Here is a 22,318-nt window from a genome sequence, read left to right on the forward strand (position 1 = left end):
GAGACTCTAATATCTGTAGGATTAGAAAAGCTGTAATGGCTAGAAATGCAAGGAATTAAAAATAGATGAATTCTCTTTTGTACTCATTCCTAACCACTCAATTGAAACTGCATAATTAGATTTAATGGTAGTGCAAGAAATTCAGATTCTCAGATGGGCAGGTATGGCAGTAAACCACACAATATTAAAGGAAATGTATGACTGAGCTTTCCCAAACTGCTTGCAATCCTTCTGAATTCCTTTACTTCTCAGCTGAGTGGTGGAGAATCATTAACAAACTCCTGGACTGAAAGACAGTACAAGCCATTTCGTCTCTACAACAGCCTAAAAGTTTGAATGCCTTTTACAATATGGCCTTAGAGATATGGAGATATGAAACTTAGTAACTCAAGGCACAAATCCTTTTCATAGCTAAATGGAATTCTGATACTGCAAAAGTCTTCCTTCTGGTCCCAAATTTTTCTCTCTATCTTACCTACCACTTGTCCAATGTCTATCCCTAAAACCACAATGAAGTCAAATTGTTCTCCATAAGTGATAGACCTCTAAGTTATCTGAAGATTGCCATCACTGCCAACTTTCAGACCACTGTCAATCTGATCCCATTGCTCAGTCTCACTAAATAAAGAATCAGACACAAATAACCAGGTGAGGTCTGCCCAGAATATACTTGGCACTCACTCAAAAAATATTTGTTGCTTATTGAAACCTTAAAATCTGTACCCCCATAATATGCCAAAATAAAAATAAAAGTGAAAAAAAAATATTTGTTGCTGAATGAAAGGACAATATACCTCTCTTATTCTTGCCAACTAGGATTCCATTAATGAAATTAAGAATCACAGGAGCTCTTTCATCAGCCATATTTTTACTGCAACTTGGAACTGAGTTATACTCATTTAAAACTTTTCAATCTTCTTCACACCCAACCTAGCTAAATAAGCCATGCTATTCACTTCTGTGCGTTAACTCTTACACAGTTGTGCTCCGAAGCTCATATAGGGGATTTTGTATTTTGTTCCTTTGCAAATTTATCTGGCTAAATTCAATCCTTCATTTTGGATTGCACAAAGTTTTTTAGATTTTGACCATATCATGCAATGTCAAACTACATGACGATCAGAAAATTCGACAGAAATGTCATGTGTACAAATCACAGACCAAAATGCTGAGAAGGGAGAGACAGAAAAGAGAGAACCATGCATAAGGTAAGAATCATCTCCTAAACTTCATTTCAATTTGTCTTATGTCTTTTGTCTTTCAATAATTTACTGCTTTGCCAGGAGAATGGCAAGGGAAGGTGACAGCTCTCATTTAAGGTAGTATTTTGGGCAGATCCAAAGAGGTAGGATACATTTAAAACAGAGGCTGAATTTAGGGTACTCATGATTGATTACATCCCCAGGAATACCCAAGAAGCTAGAAGAAAAGCCTCTTGGCAAATCCTCCTAAAGATGTAGTAATTTGTACCATTACCCAAAGCTTCCTGGTCAAAAACACTGGTTAATAAATGGTACTTAAAGATGCTGGTAATTATATCATTTTTCATGACTTTGCTCACTGAAAGCATCTAAACACAGACATTTCTAACAAACTACATAATCAGAAATTCTCTGAAAACAACGTGTTCATTTTCAGCAAGTAGGAAAATCCCACTCAATCATATCTGCTTTTCCCATGTGGGGAAAAAACTCTGAGTACAAGCATAACTCACGTTATTGCAGTTTGCTTCTTTATTGTGCTTCACAGACACTGTTTTTTACAAATTGAAGGTCTGTGGAAACCCTGCATTGAGAAAGTCTATCAGCACCATTTTCCCAACAGCTTGTGCTCACAAAGATTTATAATAGTACATAAACTTAGTTGACAGAGCAGTGGCAGGGTTAGAGACGACTGACTCCAACTTTAAAAGAAGTTCTAATGTGGGTAACATGCTATAAAAAAGCACTGTGTGCTAACAAGAAATCTTTCGTGAAAGGAAGAGTCAATCAATGTGGCAAACTTCACTGTCTTATAAGAAATTGCCACAGCCTCCCCAACCTTCAGCAACCACCACCCTGATCAGTTAGCAGCCAACAACATCAAGGCAAGTCCCTCCATCAGCAAATGATTATAACTCACTCAAGGCTCACATGATTGTTAGCATTTTTTAGAAATAAAGTATTTTTTATTTAAAGTCCACACCTTTTTTTTAGACATAACGCTATTGCACACTTAACAGACTAAGGTATAGAGGAAACACAAATTTTATATGTACTGGGAAACCAAAATATTTGTGGCTCACTTTATTGAGATATTTGCTTTACTGCAATTGTCTGGAGCTGAACCTGCAGTATCTCCGAGGTATGCCTGTTATTAATTTGTAAAGTAATAAAAAGCATATCAAAAACATGCTTCTGAAAGCCCTAGCTTTATGCAATATATAGTTAAGCCTAATAGAAAGATAAACAGCAAAATTTGCATTAGGAATTTATTTATTTCTTTTTTTTTTTTTTTGGTGAATATCTTTTAAAAGTCTCAAGTTCTCTTGAATGGTAGTACTGATTCTCTGAACAGTTACAAAGAGCAAAGATGTAAGGCGTCCATATAATGGGATATCACTCAGACATCAATCTGATAGTCTGCTGATTCACAAAAAAATTATAATGAAGGTTATTCCAGTCTAATTTTTCTGTATTTCCCTGCATGCATCAATATTATATAATTTAGGTTTCACTAAGAATCAGGAGATGTAAGCCCTAGAGCTGAGTTGTCTTATACAGTAGCCACTAGCTATATTTGAGTACTTACATTAAAAATTCAGTTCTTCAGCTGTATTAGCCACATTTCAAGCGCTCAATAGCCACGTGACTAGTAGAGCTACAGAATTAAACAGTGCAGGTACAGAACATTTCCATCATCACAGTAAGTTCTATTACACAGTGCTGCCCTAGAAGGTTACGTCAGGAACAAGAGGTATTATGTTGGTTCATAAAGGAGAGTCTGGGAAACAAGCATTCTTATAGACTACTTCATTCATAGCTAGAAAATACTTGGGAAAAGGGGAAAGCCAGGCTATCTTACTGCTAAAGGAAACTGACACTTATCAAGGTCTTTACTACGTGCCAGACACTATGATAGGCCAGTACTTTATCCTTATAACACCTGTAGGAAATAGGTGTTGTTATTATAACACCTCAATATTATATTATGAGCATATTTTACCCATTGTACCGATAAGAAAGCTGAGGCTCAAGGATAATTTCTAGTAAGGCTGAAACTGAATTCTAGTTTTGTTGGTTCCCAACATATATTTTCTTCATTATCTATGCTGCCACTCCTCAACTACTTGTGAACAAGATACCAGATAAAACTGCCCATTACTGACTTTCATCAACCTCCAAAAAATGTATGAGTTCTAGTCATAAGTCTCTATAGATGCTTGATCTGGTTTTTTCCATTTATGTCCACTCAACTCTGATTTGTCAGGTCAGGCCCCAGAGGCAAGCCCCAAGCCTTAATTTATTATAATTTCTAGATCTAAGAAACTGCCTACAGCAATATAAACATAATCTCAAACAGAAATGTAACAGCACAACTTTCAGTAGAGAAAACTTTAAGGGTCTTAGTGAAAAAAAAAATAAAATCAACATAAACCAGCTGTTCGTTTTATTTATTTATTATTTTATTCATTTATTTTGCAGAAAGAACCAAACTGCAACAGGAAACCATGCACAGTTTCAATGCTTGCCACCAAGTAACATATTCCTTGATGATACATACTCCTCTCTTCTCCTCCTCCTCCTCCTACTGCCACCATCACTACCACCACCACATACTAGAGTTTTATGAAGCTCATTATTTGTTTATGGTAAATCCAATTGCTTTGAATACAGCACATTATTCAGCATTTGTGAAAACTATGTGAACTAAAATCATATGTCAACAAATTGCAGCATGTCTTTAGCCTATGAATACTTTTAAATATCAATTCCCTGGCATTTCTCATAATGAAAAGACTACTCAGTCATAGCATATAACCAACACTTGACCTCTACTGTGAAACCCCAAAGTAAAATAAGGACAGGGAACAGAAGTAATTTAGTAAAAACTACACAAATTCAAATGACCAAGTACACGAAATAAACACTATAAGCCAGAGTTTAAATTATACCAAGTGGCTTGTTTTAATTGAGTGTACTTTCTGTTCTTTGAGTTTCTAGTTACCTTGGGATATTCAAGCATCAATGCAAAAATAGTTGACAGACATACTTCTAAAGCAGAGAGTGTTTTACATATAAAATGAGTTAGCATTTCTTGTTTTACCTTTGGAGAAAACTGTAATTCTAAGAGCTCTTCAGATTATAAAATACAGAAAGAACATCCTTATTAACCTAAGGAATCCCTGTAAAAGACAAAAACTAATAGTAAGGAAGATGTGGCTGACACAATCCTAATTGGAGCATAATATTCCTGATTTGCAGGGACTAAAAAAAGACTGCTTGCTCACCAAAGTTAAAGATCATCTAAATAAAGGTAGTTCCAAGAAACATATCCTCTATAGCAGTTTCTTGGTTCTATTAAGAACAAAGAAAAAACATTTGCCATTTAAAATCTTGTTATTTTTGCTTCACTTTAATTCCGATAGCCTCATTTTACATAGGAAAAAAACATATAGGTTCTAGATTACTAAACTGAATGATGTATTCCTTTCACAAGCAATTACCTTCAAATAGCCTACTTGTATAACAGATATATTCTCTGCAATGTTTACAGAACATACTTTGCATATTTTACTGAGCATCCACAAAAAGTTATATACTTGCTAGTGAACTTTAGAAATAACAATCATAGCAAACATCATCCAACATAAAATTATTTTTAAAAAAATAAGATCAAAGCATGAAAGGATGTAAGTGATCAGAATGATGAGAAATGTGTTCACTAGTCTCAAAGCTAATTCTAACCCTTGGTTTATTAATAATTCTATCTGGCCAATGTATGCAATCACAGATGAAAAAAGCCATTTGTCCCTTCAATTCAACTTTAAGTCTTAAGCACAACAAATCAAAAATATTCCAGGTTGTAGATGTTTGCCCTTTAAAAGTATATTCTCTGTATACCACTCAATGTTTGTTATTCACTGTTTGGTTTTCATTACACAACTCTCTATATTTGGTTTTATAAGATGAGCATCTCCTTCTCCATAAATTAGATCTGAAGAGAAAATCCTCTGAAATATAAATTCAGATTTCCCAAATGGGAAATAGTATCACCTCCATGGAGGGTATCTGGAAAGGTACGCAGGAGTTGTTTTAGTCTCTGTCACTGCAGGAATTCTACTGGCATTTACAGCCCAAAGGTTACTAAATGAACTACAATTTACAGGGTAGTTTTTCATAGCTGGTTATCCTACCCAAAAAGCTAATTAGTTACCTATTCCATAATGAAACAAACCAAACTGGCCCCACATGGATGTAGAACAGCAACCTCTTTCTAATAATTTACCCTATACCATACACAATGCCAGTTCAGTTACCTCCACCCCATGTCTCTTCTCTTCCTCTATTTCTCCAAGATAACTACTGTTGCTACCTCAGCCAAGGGTATAAACACCTTTACGCACTTAGTTCTCTGTGGCATAATGAAAAGAATTTAACTGGTGTTGATGTCAGTGACCTTAATTTTTTGTGTTCAAAATCATTGCCCTGGATTTATGCTGCATCTCAAGAATTCATTTTCAAGAACTATTGTCACAGCCGGGCGTGGTGGCTCACACCTGTAATCCTAGCACTCTGGGAGGTGGAGGCGGAGGGATTCCTCAAGGTCAGGAGTTCAAAACCAACCTGAGCAAGAGTGAGACCCTGTCTCTACTATAAATAAAAAGAAATTAATTGGCCAACTAAAATATATAAAAAAAATTAGCCAGGCATGGTGGTGCATGCCTGTAGTCCCAGCTACTCGAGAGGCTGAGGCAGCAGGATTGCTTGAACCCAGGAGTTTGAGGTTGCTGTGAGCTAAGTTGACACCATGACACTCACTCTAGCCTGGGCAACAAAGTGAGACTCTGTCTCAAAAAAAAAAAAAAAAAAAACTATTGTCAGAAAGCAATTATTTTTCTTACTAATCAATAAATAATAACTATAAGACACACCTATACTTTTATTTTTTAAATAATCAAAACAAGCCATAATTTCACTAGCATCATCCTACAGCTAAAAGAAAGACCAATCTGCCAACACTGTATAGAGGCATATTACATGTGAAAACTGGGGACTGAAATCATTGTCTTTTCTCATAAAGATTTCTCAAAGTTTTCCTTTATTACTGGAATTAAGGAAAGAGAAAATGTATCACATGTCTTTAAGGCTCATAAAAAAGTTTTTCTTAGAAAACAGAATTTCCTAAAGCTGACTATAAGTACTTATATACAATATGTTAATTTGAGTACCACTGCTACTGAACACAAGTGGTGTTCAGGCTACATTATTAGGAACTTAACATTTATGATTAACAGTCATTAAGAGACTGGCTACTTGTAATAAGAAGTGGGGCCTGGGCTATTTAGTAATATGGCTCTTGTTTCAAATTTAACTCATCATTCCAACAGTCTACACTGCAGACAATTTGTCAAAATACTTGGGGCCAAAGATAATGTTAATTCCTTCTACTAATAGTCTGCCTTAAGCTGTTGGAAATTCTTTATGAAAGAAACAAAGTTTAAAAAACACAAGCAAATGAACAAAGAAATTAAAGGGAGCCTTACATCAAGGAGCTCAGAAAACATTTTCCCCCTAATTCCTTCTCAGCACTTACTTCATGAATAAATAGTTTCTTTTCATTCTGCATCTTTTCAATTATTTATTTATTTTGACAGAGTCTGGCTCTGTTGCTTGGGCTGGAGTGCAGTAGCACATCATGGCTCACTTTAACCTCAAATTCTCACGCTCAAGTGATACTCTTGCCTCAGTCTCCCAAGTAGCTAGGACTACAGGTGCATGCCACCATGCCCCGCTAATTTTTTTAAAAATTTTGTAGAAGCAGGTTCTTGATATGTTGCCCAGGCTGGTCTCAAACACCTGGCCTCAAGCAATCCTCCTGCCTCAGCCTCCCAAAGTGCTGGGATTACACATGTGATCCACTGTGCCCAGGTTTTGCTCTGCTTCTAGAGATTCCTCCAGGTTTCTCTCTTAGAAATATTTGGCTTGACCCTGGATTAAAATTTAAGCCTTGCCTCTATGGCCCTTGACTAATTTCACTCTTTAATTTAAGGGACTACTATCTTTATTATCAGTGGTAGTAATCACACATCCTGGATTCTTACTGAGCGCCAAACACTCTGCTAATCATTTTATCTTCATTATCTTATTTACTCTTCATCAATTTTGATAGTATTACTGTCCCATCTCATTTTACAGATGACAAAACTGAGACTGAGAGCAGTAAATAACTTATCCAAGTTAATAACAAAGAATCAAGCCTAGGTCTAGCTGATGCCAAAGTATAAGCTCTTAAAGCACTTTACAATACTATCTCTCAATACTAAAAAATACCTCTGAATTATAGCCATCTAACTCACATAACCAGCTGTTAGTTGTTCTGCAAAGTACTTTTAGCAACTCAGAATTTGCTCTGGCTTTACATCTTCCAAATTGGAAGGACTACATTTTAATAAACAGAGTTTTACATTAAATCATTCAAGATAAAAATGAAAGCCTTCAATTAAACAACATCCATTTACTAATAAATAAGAATTCTAATTATGATACCATAGGTAAATACTGTGTTGCATAACAATAATATTAAAAATAGCTACCATTTATTGACTACTTAGTTTGTGTCAGATACTTTACATACATTATCACTAGTGTAGCAGGTATTTCCCCCATTTTACATATGAAGAAACTGAGGCTCAGAAAAAGAACTGCTTAACACAGCTGCTTACATGATCCTTATACAGAGCTGGTGATCCGAACAAACAGACATTAAACCAAGGCTCTTTCTATTATAGCAGGAGAAAATGTTTCATAACACTTCATAAAAAACTACTGGGGTCTTGGGGGGCCCTGCAAGTCTTTCTGTTTCTCCCATTCTGCCACCTGTAGTAGATTCTTGCTAAATAGTGTACTGTTGGCATATATATTTTAAAAATTTTAATTTATATAATTACTTCATTTTAAAAATACAGGCTAAAAATATTAAAATATAATAAGATAGCTATTTTCGATGTATCCTAAAAATAAAGATAATTCTATTCATCAAATGAATATACATTATTGTTAATCAATTCGTTATTAGGTCTAAGTTAGTAACTGAGATTAAGTGGTTTTAGAAATACTAATGCTATTTTATATACATCAATACAAGTTAAGTCATAATGTTAACAGAAAACCCTTAGAATGTTGCCTGCTCCATTCAGTTAAAATTAAACTTAATACAGATATCCACAAAATCTGTAAGGACTTAATATATCTAAAATTTTTAAGGTTGTAAAATTACAAAACAATCTCTTTTTGGAAAGAAAAAACTGTAGTATTTTTAAACTGTGCTATAAACAGAACCAAACTGGTTTGTTAATAACAAAATGCAGTAAAATTAGTGAAGGACAAAAGGAACTGAATTATATCAGATAGAAGCTACTCTTGAAAAGAGTAATTTGAGTTGTTCCATGGGATGGCAGCATTCTAAGAGTCAGCAGCTACTAAAGCCCCCACCTAATTTGTTAAGGGTGATAGTGAAGGGGCAAGGGTACAGTACCTGATGATGGGCAGGTCGAGGCCCCGCTGCAAACTGAGAAAAGGAGGGAAAACAAACACAAAAGGAAAGGCACAAAGAGTCAGAAACACCACAACAAAAACCAAAATGTCACACAATATGCCAAAAGAAAAAACCCACAAGGGGGAAAAAAAAAAAACACAAAACAGTCAAAGCTTTGCTGCAGGACAGTGACAGACAGGTACTAAGATTCAACAGGTTAACACCACTACCAGGATAGTTTGTCATTTATCAGCTGGGACAAAAACAGCTAAGCTGTTAGGCAGGTAGGGCACTTTCTGATAGGAATATTTTAAGAAAAAAAAAACAAAAATAAGGCAAAAACAAGTTTGAAACACTAAGTGGTTATATTAATACAAACATATGAAAATAAAATTTATTATATGTAACTGATATAACTGGAGGAAATGAGAAATGTTTTTACATTACAAGAAATAGCCAGGAGATAATTACAAAGTCCAGCAGGAAATAACAAATATAATAAGACTAACTGCAAATTTTCTTAGGTTAAATGGAACATCTTACACATGAAATGGAAGTTTCAATATCTTCCTTTACTTCTTAGAATTAAAAAATAAAATTTTACAATAATATATATATATTTGAGTTTAAATGCATAACTTGTAAAGTTTAATACCGGCATGTCAAGGCAAACAGCTAGTCAAGAACATTAGTCTTTAACATGATTAATCAAAGTGGTACTATTTTAGGCTCAGGAAGAAAAGAAGAGTCAATAAGTCATATTTCTCAATTACTATTTACAGACAACAGCAAACCACTGTACAAAAGTACCTATTGTTATCTGAGAATAAAGGCAAAACAAAACATAATTCAAAGAGTATTTAAAAGTGGATAATATAAATCCTAACTCTTCCCCTAACTCAGAATGGAAGAAAAAGCTTTTTCATCAATGAAATTTTCATTGCCAAACCTCTAAGATCAAATATATATGCTCATCAGAGCAAAATTTAGCTCCCAAAACATTTTAACTAAAGAAGACAGAGAAAAATATTGAAGTATGTAGAGCCATAAACTGGCTACTAATACATTAACTACTGTAATGTAAACCACCTCTGAATAGTGAAAAGAAAATATCAAGATAGTATTGAATGTAAATCATACAGGGTTTTTATTTAATGTACTTAAGGAACTAAAATACATATCCTTCAGTTGTTTTATTTCCTCTATATAGCCCTCCTTTTGTGAGCTTATCACTACAGATGAATTAAAGATTAAGAAATAATCCCTCATGCTCAGATTTAAATTATGTACAATAGTGATTTGCAAGAGATTTGGAATTATTTCCCCAATTGCTATTATTTCATATTTTAAAATGTCAACAAATTGCAGTAGATCACATGGCCACAATGTAGGAGACAGCTGAAGACAGCTCTATCAAGAATTCACGTGGAAGCTAAAATGTCACCTACTGTTCAAGTAAGGAAAGTGTTTTAATGACTTACACGCCTAGGGTATGTTAGGTCAGTCATCACATTTGGCTAATCACTGTAATACAGTTTTTCAGAATGATGATAATCAGTAGCTACGTTTTTGCAGAAAATTTTCTCTTCCAAGAAACTGAGGTCTTATATTTTTAGTTTTCCAATTAGGATAAGAAAACAGATCATATCTATACTACCAACATCAAGTTTCAAGAATAGCCAATACCACCCATGTGCTATGAAAGTAGGGGGTGTGAGATGTTTCTTTGTGACACTTTTGAAGAAAATGGGAGAGAATGGCCATGTTAAAAAATTAACCTGAGTACAGCAGTACCTGTCTTATCACTGTTCCACAGAAAGGTCCCATTTCTAAGGCTCTAAAATAAAAGATGAAACTTTATACATTTAGAATGTTCCAGTCAAAAGAGAACTTTCTATGAATAAGAGGAGTACCTTATAAAATTATACATATATGTAAAAACAAAAACAAAAACAAAATCACAAGTTAGTGGGAAAGTGCCCTGGGAAAGTACCCTAGTCTATTTTGCACTAGTCACCATTGGCTATTGAGTTTTTCATTTGAAATGAGAATAGTCTTAATCCTATGGGTAGCTGTAAGCAACAGAACAAACTGTAGTCGCTGCTGGCTCATATTAACAATAGAAACTTTTGTTTCTTTCATCTTTTCTTTTTTTTTAGAGGGATCTTTAAGATGGTGAGGACTGTAGATATAAAGGAAAGCAGCCTTCTGTGAACTTGGATCCAATGTTAATACCACCCACCCACTCACTCACTCACCCTTTCTGTGCACAGTTGTTAACTGAGCATGGCCAACATAACATTCATGTCATTTTGGCACTTAGCACCACAAATTATGAAAATAACCAAAGGTTATAGTTACTGCAAAAGCCAAACTATCCCCCTCTCCCAATTAAGTATTCAACGGCTTCACTATTTAAGACAAGCTATTTAAAAATAAACTGTTTAAAAAGTTCCACTACAACAAGAAAATGGAACAGACAGGAAGCTTATTAGTATTTTTTTATTTTTTAACAAGATTTTCTTTCCACATTATGAATTTAACTAAGATACTAAGTATCAAATAGAAAAACAGGCACAAAGATAACCTGAAGCAGGGAAGGGGGCCATTGAAGCCAGTTGGATTGCAAAGGTAGCTGTCCAGGGAAGAACAGAAAAGCCTAAACTGTGCAATTGCCAATGGCCTATTAATGCAGAAATAGAATGGAGTAAGCTTTAGCTGCTCTACAAAGCCACAGGAAGAGGCCTTTCCTTAGTATAACAGCTTACCTCTCCTCACCAGTTGGGACAGCTGTGAGATGGATGAGACTAGACTATGACAACTTGGGATGTAAACAGAAAATGCAATCCTGCCAAATTTCATACCCCAACTTCACCCTCCCAGCACCAACACAAATGAAATAAAGAAAATCGAACCCAAAACAACAAGCAAGAGTAGTCTGGGGTCTGCTAGTCTTGCACTTGTTTTGGGGTATGTAATGGAATGTTATGTGTGTGGTTTTTAGTAATGGGGGTGGTAATGGTCACTAACAGAGCAGATGGCAAAAACTGCATAGAGGATAGTATCTGAAGAGTTTATGACCACAGAAAAATGGCTGACAACTACAGACAATTTCCCCTTTGATATTCAATTATAAAATTGAAAGGAGTAAAAAGAAGCCTTGAAATTTATCTTTTGAATTCAAATTTATCTGAAAGGGATAACTCACTTCAAGTTTAAAATAAAGAAAAATCTAAACCCCAAATTATTCCTATCTAATTCCCAATAGAGAAGACCCACCCAATTTGTTAATTCTTTTTCCCACTATGCCTGGCAGAAACTGCCATGCTAGGTTAGACTTTCTGAGAGGAAGCAATCAATGCATTTCTGTTCATCAGCCAATAAATGGATGTGGTCAAAAATAATGAGTGCCAGAGGCACCACTGCCTGCAAGAAGTACAGTTTGTTATATTGCTTACAATGCAGTATTTTATCCAGCCTCTTCCAGCCAAGGACCTGTAAACGGGAGTCTGTTCCAAAACCTTCCTCCTCTTCCAGTTGTCTGTGCAATGTATTGGCACTGTTCTGCTGGGCTGTCAAAAAAACTGGTTTAGAGATGCAGCTCTTCAGTCAGGTTTTGAGCCAGTTCTAACCATGTAAATTTAATTCTTTCTTTTTTTCAATAATTAGAAAAGGGGTTGGGGGGTGGGAGAAGAGGGCCAAAGAATTCTTTGCAATAAGAGCTTACCATACTGTTCCATATTTAATGATTAGAAGCAGGGCCTATCTAAACTGACCTGTGAGATCTCAGGCCCACTCCAAGTACTCAAGTGTCCACATTCCCAAACCACTCTCAGAACAAAACTTGCATCAGACATCTTGTTGACCATTTAAGCAAAAAAAGACACAAGTAAACAGGCAACTAGGACCAAAGTCCCACCTCCTTAAAATGGTTCCTCCACCCCCTGGGGAGAACCAGGATCTAAGAACAGGTATTGGAGAACAGGGTGATAGGGAAAAGGAAGACAGGAAAAGGGTAAGAGAGATTACATTTTGGTGCAGTCTATGTTCTCTTAGTTCTTTGACTAAGTCTTATGGTGCATTTCAACAATTCTAAGTTCATGCATAAAACCAAATAAACAGGAGGAGCTGATGCAATGAAGTATTCCTGCACTCCAGGCAAAAAAGCAGGGGGAGGGAACAAAAAAGAAGATCCCTGTATTCTGAATAATACACAGAGCTAAGGTACAAAGAGGGATGTGAGATATACAATGTGAGATGTTACAGAAGCACCTTCTAGCCAAAGGTAATCATGCAGGGCAGGAAACCGACGTTCTAAGGAATGGACAGCTGAAGTCATTGTACACTTTTGTGAAAACAGAAGGATGAACCTTGAGTAAATTCGCAGTCTTTGTAGTATTTATTGCAATCCATACAAAAGATGAACAAAGAGGATGACAGCATTTACACTGGTGTGACAATTTATTTACCACTTGAAGAAATGAATACACCCACCGGTATATGTCATGCATATACCCACACTGTCAAATTGTTAGAACTGATCTAGTGATGCTGATTCAGAAGTCTTACTTCTAAAACCACTGGAATTTGAAAGTCTAATTAGTAAAATTCAATTTACTTATATAATCATTGTACTTCACTCTTCTTCTGAATTAACAGTACAACTAACAAATTAAGAGCTGAAATGAAGTAAACTTGAATGCTACTAAGCTTTAAAAAGAAAGTCAAGCCACAGAAAAGTAAAAAAAGATTACAAACTCCATCTTGCTTTTTCTTAATTAATTTAAATTATTCCTATAGGTATAGTCTGGAAATGCAAAGCTAACCAATAATAGTACTATTAATAATAATAAAATATCATGTTGGAACAAACTTCCAAAATCCAGTAAAAATATCTGCCAAAAGAACCCAAGCTACTATGCACACAAACACAGGTAGAGAACAGTATCTAGAACAAGCTTCTGCTTACTTACCGGAGAACGGGTTTGAGGTTGTGAATTCATTGTCTGAGGGGCTTGAGGGTATACCAATGTGGTTGGACCTGCATTCTGTCCAGAGGGATAAGGGGTCTGTCAAAGAATGGCAAGAACAATATCATATTTTTAAAAACTGGGAACTCAAAGATTTTTTTTTAAGTTTATAGAAGTGGTTATTAATGTATATTACAGATCTTTAAAAAAAATTAAACTTTATCATAATATTCACTAACTCAGAATTAGAGAAGCATTTTTTTAAAGTTATTGTAAACCTCCTGATAAAATGACATCAGCAAACCAAAGTCTAGGTGCAATTATTATTTTATTGGTTTTTTTCTTGGTCCTTTGAGGCAATTTATTTGTATATATATGTATTACATCCCTAGGAAAATAATCCCAGGAATTTTCCCCCTATATGTTTTCATCTTGCTTCTTTGTGGTCCATGATGCCAGCTAAGGTTGTCAGTACAATGAAACCAAACTGACTCACGGGAGTAGATTATTCTGTCATTTTTCTAATCTTTGAACTCAAAGTTGCACATCAAATCTGGAGCTAATCACTCCACATTTGTTTAACCTGCCTTGAGGTTCACAACCATTTTGCCCGCTCTGTGAAATTATTTCCCAGCAATAATTTCAAAATTGCCAATGTAATCATGCTTCATCATCACAGTTTAGAAACTAGATGAAGATTTTGCAGCATGGCCTAATAAGAACATGGTCTTTGCCTCTCTTTTGGGCATTGTTGATGCTCTTTAAGAGCATTAGGCAGGGCAGGGCAAGACATTCATACACACCATTTTGGTGGCATAGAAAGATGGCAGATAGAGTAGGTGCAATTATTTGAAATCATAAGCGCAAAGAGGACCTACAGTCAATCCATTTCTAAAATGGACAGCCCAAACCACAAACAAAATCAAACATGGCTGAGAGAACTTATTACTGCTGTACTGTGCTTTCCTTAAGGAAGACATCTCAAAGACACAATTAGCATTCCACATAGTCAACTGTTCTACTAATACTATAATCTTGCCAAAGCGTATACCTTAATCCTTTTGCATGATCCCATAAAAATCAACAATCAGTAAGAACTTTATATAAATGCCTAGAATAAGTGATAATAAAATACATATACTAACTTACCATAGGTTTTCTGCAAATAAAAAGGTAAGCTTTTCATTATGAATCCAGGTTAATGTTATAGACTAATAACTGAGTACCATAGAATTTTAAAAAAATACATATTTATAACATGTTTAAAATGAAATACTACCCCAGGGCACCACAGGACTTGGATTCAAATCCTAACCACTGCTACTATACTACTGTTGTTAGTTTGGGCAACTGATTTATCTAACCCATGAATGTAAAAAAATCTTCACAAAGCAGTTTGTGAAGACTAAATAAAAGTAAATTACTAAGCAATCACTGTTATTTACAACTATCCCAGTTCTACAAATAAGCAAATCAAGGGCCAGAAAATTTCAGTGTCTTACCTAAGATAACTAGATAAATGATATATCTAGAAAGTAGTATAACTTTGCTTTAAGAAAAAAGGATTTATACAACTTTTGGGATCTGATGACTATTTAATTAATGTTCAGAAAGGATCGCAAATTTTAAAGTAAATGTTCAAAAAGATTCATCATAGCTTTCAAATAATAAAAACAAAACAAAATTAACAGTTTCATATTAGACACAGAAGACATATGGCAAAGTCTCAACATGGTAACCTATATAGTCATCTCTACAACTGACATTAAGGTTCAACACCAGGTTGATTTCCTTTCTTACTCTAGTTCTCAAATTCTGGCCCGCAAATTGAAAAATAATAACAGTAAGTATCTCATGTTAGCAAATGGTTGATAATTGGTTCAAATATGACCCAAAAATTATTAAAAGGTTTCTCAAAGATTATTTTCAGCACTGTTTCAGACACTAAGTTTACATGTATGTTTCACATTCAAATACTTAAAGGGTAGAAGTTTGACTATTTCAACTTCAGAAAAAATGGTGAATGAATTTATCAATTCTGGCAGCACTGAAATTGGAAATATATTTCTTCAAGTTCTATTAAAGCATTTGAACACAGTCTTAAAATATAGCATCAATTTCATTATTTATTAAATTAAAGAAAATCATTACTCAGTAATGAGGCTCTCTGAACTTAGATATATCTTGGTGCATTATTCTCAACATTTAATGTGGTGCTATTTTCAAGCATTAAGCTTCTAGCTGTCAAGATATTAATACTAAATATAACATTGAAATATACTACTTAATGAAACATGAAGAAATGTTATCTCTTTCTATACTTCAAAGAATTAGGTGAGCACTTTGCTCTCTCGTAGTGGCTGTACTACAGTACGGAAAAGTAATCCACTCAAAATATACATGACAGCCGTATTTGACCTCTCTCAAAATTTTAACAATATTTTCAACAACGAGCCAAAGTAGGCAACACACAACCAACTGAAAAAGCAGCACATGAATTAGTGTTCAGAGACAAAGATCTTTTATTCAGTAACAACACTCCTCCTGACCAGAATAATAGCTGGGGCTCTCAATACTATTCCCAATATGCCTTTTCCAGTCTATATCATTGCTCCCCAAATGATTATTAATAAAACAAATAATTTATTCTCTCATAGCTTAGGCCTTCTATTCTAAACAGATTTTAAAAATCAAGTATATTTACACTGTATATATGCCAAGAGCTAATTCATACTCTGTACACAAGCAGTTTCATCTAAATGCAAAGCATGATATCTGATGTAGCCACACATGCAAGTAATTGTTCTGTCACAATGTATGCCACTGTGCCACCAACAATATGGAATGTTTAACAGTGGCACTTGATGAAGAAATTTTGCCAGTACCTCACTCAGCTCTCTCTCAGAGAAATCTACATATATTGTTATGGAAAGATGACTATAATATAATATTAAGTGACAAATATAAATTGTAGGATTTTGTATAAAAGAACCCTATTTGTTAATTTTTTTAAAAAAATAAATGCACATAGTACACACATCACATATAAAGATAAAATGTCTTAGGAGATATACAGCAAACTTAACATTGGCTACTTCAGATGAATGGGGGTTGGAAGAAAGGTAAAGGATGAAACTTATAGGTTTTACTATTAAATAAATATTTTTATACACTTCTGTATTATATGTTTTTCCTTTCCAAGGATCAACAGGATTTTTTTTTTTCCTGAGAGAGAGACTCACTCTGTTGCCCAGGCTAGAGTGCCATGGCAGAAGCCTAGCTCACAGCAACCTCAAACTCCTGGGCTCAGCCTCCCAAGTAGTTGGCACTACAGGGATACATCACCATGCCCAGCTAATTTTTTCTATATATTTTAATTGTCTGGCTAATTTCTTTCTACTTTTTTAGTAGAGACGGGGTCTTGCTTTTGCTCAGGTTGGTCTTGAACTCCTGAGCTCAAACGATCCTCCTGCCTCGGCCTCCCAGAGTGCTAGGATTACAGGTGTGAGACACCTCGCCTGGCCAACAGGATTATTTTTTATAATAAAAATATGATGAGTCAAGCACGGGGGCCCATGACTGCAATCCCATCACTTTGGGAGACTGAAGCAAGAGAATTGCTTGAGGCCAGGAGAGAGACAAACCTGGGCAACGTAACGATCAAGTCTCTATAAAAAAATTTTAAAAAATCAGTCAGATGTGGTAGCACACACCTGTAGTCCTAGCTACTTGGAAAAGCTGAGACAAGAAGATGGCTAGAGCTCAGGAGCTTGATGTTGCCGTGAGCTATGATCATGCCACTGCACTCCAGCATGCTAACAGAGTGAGACCACCGAAACCTTGTCTCTTTAAAAACAAAGGCCGGGCGTGGTGGCTCACGCCTGTAATCCTGGCACTCTGGGAGGCCAAGGTACTCGAGGTCAGGATTTTGAAACCAGCCTAAGCAAGAGCGAGATCCTGTCTCTACTAAAAATAGAAAGAAATTAATTGACCAACTAAAAATATATAAACAAAAAATTAGCCAAGCATAGTGGTACATGCCTGTAGTCCCAGCTACTCGGGAGGCTGAGGCAGTTGGATAGCTTGAGCCCAGGAGACTGAGGTTGTTGTGAGCTAGGCTGATGCCACGGCACTCACTCTAGCCTGGGCAACAAAGTGAGATTCTGTCTCAAAAAAAAAAAAAAAAAAAAGAAAAGAAAAGAAAAGAAAAGAAAAGAAAAAAAAATAAAATAACAAAGACAACCTCTATCTTTCAGTCCTCCCTACACAGAATAAAAAAATGAAAAGCAAACTAGAAAATCCAGTAGGAGGTCTGTTATTTTACAAAATTCTAAATAATTTTTAAACACAATTAAAATCTCATAAATCAGAATAAAAGTCGAAACAACAACATTTATTGAAATCTAGCAAAATGAAGATAGGCTATGGGCTACGTGCATAACTGAGGCCTAAGATTATTTTTTTTATTTATTTTAATCTTTAAGAAGTTTACTATTAAATCAATAAAGAGATAGATATAAGGAGCATTACTCAGCCAGTGTATCGCCCTCTGTAGTAATTTGTAAAATACAGAATATTTAATGATACGAAATGAATGATACTGGGAGAGAATGCTGAAATAAACCCACAGATATATAGAATGTACTAGTGGCATTTCAAATCAGTAGTAAAATACCAAAATTAATAAATTATATTGGGAAAACTAAATAATCATTTAGGGAAAAAGGTAGTTAACACCTTCAATTCATACCCTCCGCCCCAAAATCCAGATTGGTTAAAATATTGAAATGTGAAATTTGAATCTGTATAGGGACTAGATGCAAATATATTTCTATCATCTTAGGAAATGACTTTAAAATCCAATTAAGACTACACAGCTATACCAATAACTTTAAAAAACAGGCTATTGGCCAGATGCAGTGGCTCCTGCCTATAATCCTAGCACTCTGGGAAGAGGACAAGGTGGGAGGATTGCTTGAAGTCAGAAGTTCCAGGCCAGCCTTAGCAAGAGCAAGACCTCCGTCTCTACTAAAAATATAAAAACTTAGCTGGGTGTGGTGGTGCACGCTGTAGTCTCAGTACTCGGGAGGCTGAGGCAACAGGATGGCTTGAGCCCAGGAATTTGAGATTGCTGTGAGCTAGGCTAACACCATGGCACTCTAGCCAGGCAACAGAGTGAAACTCTGTCTCAAAAGAAAAACCAAAAACAAACAAAGAAAAAGCTATTACTATTCATTGGTAGGAGTTAATTTTGCTTCAAAATTTTTCTATATTAGTATGTATATATATAAAAGTATATATTCATATATGTATGTTCCTTCATTCTTATTACTAGATGTTACAGGATATAAATTAATAGTGAGAAACTCTTCCATCTAAGAAACAAATGTTTACTTAAATCTGGACAGAAGAACAAAGATAGTACCTTAAAGGCTACACCAGGCAACTTCAATCTCATGAGAACTGTCTTCTTCAGTGACATACGACCAATGCAAATAGAACTTTCTGCCATGATTATAAATGTTCTCTATCTACACTGCTTAAAATGGTAGCTATTTTATATATTTATATACATACTTATATATTATATATATTTTATAATATGTGACTATTAAACAATGTAAATGTGCCTAATGCAATTGAGAAAATAAATTTTTAATTGCGTTTAAACGAACTTTATTTAATTAAAATTGTTTTACTGTGGTAGAAAACATGTAATATAAAATTTAACATCTTTTTAACCATTTTCAAGTGTACAACACAGTAGTGTTAACTATAATATATGTATATCCTGCAACAGATTGCTAGGACTTCATCTTGCAAAACTGAAACTCTATAACCATCGATTCAATTTAAATTGTATTTATATACATTTCAATAACTTAGAATTTAATTTTTTTTTTTTTTGAGACAGAGTCTCACTTTGTTGCCCAGGCTAGAGTGAGTGCCACGGCATCAGCCTAGCTCACAGCAACCTCAAACTCCTGGGCTCAAGCGATCCTACTGCCTCAGCCTCCCGAGTAGCTGGGACTACAGGCATGTGCCACCATGCTCGGCTAATTTTTTCTATATATATTAGTTGACCAATTAATTTCTTTCTATTTATAGTAGAGACGGGGTCTCGCTCTTGCTCAGGTTGGTTTCGAACTCCTGAGCTCAAACGATCCGCCCACCTCGGCCTCCCAGAGAGCTAGGATTACAGGCGTGATCCACCACGCCCGGCCTAGAAATTAAATTTAAATAGGCACATATGGCCAGTGGCTATCATACTGCACGGCACAGCACAGGTGTAGAAAGTCATCCATTCCCAAGTTTTACTCTTCTGATGTCTACATTTGATATCCTTATAAACTTCTGTAACTCAACTTTTACAGAAGCACATTTATATCCAACAATATTCAAGCTGTATTTAATGAACAAAGAACTTCCGTTTTGCAAGATGAAAAGAGTTATGGAGATAGACAGTGGTGATGGTTGTACAACAATGTACATGTACTTAATACCACTGAACTGAACACTTAAAAACTGTTAAGATGGTGCTATGATTTAGATATCTAACCCCTTCAAATCTCATATTGAAATTTGATCCCCAATGTTGGAAGTGGGGCCTAATGGGAGAGGTGTCTGGGTCATGAGGGCAGATCCCCTCATGGCTTGGTGCCATTCTCTAGGGAGTGAGTTCATGCTCTATTACCTCCCATTAGAATTGGTTGTTGAAAAGACCCTGGCACATCCCTCTGCTCTCTCTTGCCTCCACAGTCTCTCCCTTGGACTTATGTCATGAGTGGAAATTTCCTGAGGTACTCACCAATTTGGCACCATGCTTCTTGTATAGCCAGCAGAACAGTGAGTCAAACTCACCTCTTTTCTTTATAAATTACCCAGTCCCAAGTATTCCTTTATAGCAACGCAGGTTGAGACAAATGGTAAATTTTATGTTGTGTATATTTTACCAAAATGAAAAATACCTATATCACAATAACAGTACTCTCTCACTAAAAGCCTATTATCAAACACATTTGTTTCAAAGGCATTTATTCAATTTTACTAATTGGTTGTGAGATATGTATACATATAGATTTACTTGTATCTTGTTGAATTTTATTTATTTTTCTAGAGACAGGGTCTTGCTCCACTGCCAAGGCTAGGGTGAAGTGGCACGATAATAGCTCGCTGCATTTTCAAACTCCTGGGCTCAAGCTATCCTCTTGCCTCAGTCCAAGTAATTAGAACTACAGGTGCGTACCCCCACACCTGGTTAATATTTCTCATTTTTTGTAGAGATGAGGTCTTGCTACATACATTGTAGATTGGTCTCAAACTCTTGGCCTTAAGCGATCATCCTGCCTCTGCCTCCCAAAGTGCTGGGATTACAGGAGTGAGCCTCCAGGCCAGGCTGAATTTTAAACATTTGACAAAGTAGAGTTGTCTAAAAACTGACAATTTGATACTGTACTACATTCTATGTGAAACTCATAAATGCTAGAAAGCTATACAAAACCATCCAATATAGATCTTAAAATCAATATTTAGCAGTCTGCACAAAACATGACACCTTTTCTATGTATCAATGAAGGCAAAAAAACAAGTTTATATTTTATTTTCAAGGAAGGAAGGTAAGAAACACCCAGGCAGAACTTTCGTTTTCCCATGAAAATGGGGAAAAAAAGAGTTGTTATTCAAAAACCAAATGCCCCCTGGACATAATCAGGGAACACTACTGATGATTAAAGTAAATAGGGAAGTAATTCCTCCATCACTGAGAAAAACATTTTCTTCTCTACAGGTCAATCAGGGTTCAGTAAGATATCTCTGGAAACTGCCAATCTGACAAGAACTAAGAAACCACTTTCATTCTTTCCAAATCTAAATTTCTCCCATGTGGAACAGTTCAGCCCACTTAAAACCATTTTCTTACTTGTTCTTTGGAATATGCCAAAACACTATATTGAACTTAGGTTTTCAGGCACAGATAATTTTAATAAAAATGATCAATATTTTATTTATTTGTTGTGATAAGGGCAGATATTTGATCACACGTACCCAGTAAAATTGTTAGAATTTCTTTCAAATGGTGTCCAATCAGAAGATACGTATTTTACTATTCCATTCTAAGTTAACACAAAATTCCTAATAACTGTACCAACTAAAAAGTAGTAAAATAGAAATCCCATCAACTATTCTACCAACAGTGGAATACTGAAAATAAAAACTTAAATCCTCTGATGTTTAACATTTTTTTGAAACATGGAATAAATTCATACAGTATGAATTTAATGCATGAGTTTTTTAATCAACCATAAAAAGGTATGTATTTCCTACTTTATAGAGGGCATCAAGCATTGTAAGTATTGCAATTTTATAGATTATAACATTGATAAAACTTCCTCACTTAGATAAGCATTATTATAAACAGAATGCTAACATTTATTTCTTCTTAATGAATCTAGTTTTCCTTTCCCTCTTGAAATAATCTCATACTAAAGTTTATATGCTGTATATGCTATACTTCAAAGAGCAAGAACACTCAAATGCCCAAAAGAATAAATCATAATGACTCACTGCTTCACAAATGAGCAGATTATGATTATTATGCATGCTCAGGCTTCCAA

The 22,318-nt window shown here is 35.2% G+C and overlaps 1 protein-coding gene across 24 annotated transcripts in view; it reads right to left on the reverse strand.

Annotated features, from left to right (window-relative positions):
* EIF4G3 (eukaryotic translation initiation factor 4 gamma 3) overlaps window positions 1-22,318 on the reverse strand; it is a 352,113-nt gene that overhangs the window by 165,187 nt on the left and 164,608 nt on the right. For 9 of the 24 annotated variants that reach the window (XM_075994744.1, XM_075994781.1, XM_075994756.1 and 6 more), the window contains one exon: window positions 13,710-13,805. In XM_075994744.1, coding sequence (XP_075850859.1) covers window positions 13,710-13,739 — 30 coding nt within the window. In that variant the 5' untranslated portion in view covers window positions 13,740-13,805. Of the gene's footprint in view, window positions 1-8,736; window positions 8,770-12,194; window positions 12,321-13,709; window positions 13,806-22,318 lie in introns of all 24 variants that reach the window. The other 15 variants (XM_075994735.1, XM_075994717.1, XM_075994710.1 and 12 more) reach the window with 4 other exon arrangements.

The sequence above is a fragment of the Microcebus murinus genome, chromosome 2, assembly GCF_040939455.1.
Source record: "Microcebus murinus isolate Inina chromosome 2, M.murinus_Inina_mat1.0, whole genome shotgun sequence".
Classification (NCBI taxonomy): domain Eukaryota; kingdom Metazoa; phylum Chordata; class Mammalia; order Primates; family Cheirogaleidae; genus Microcebus; species Microcebus murinus.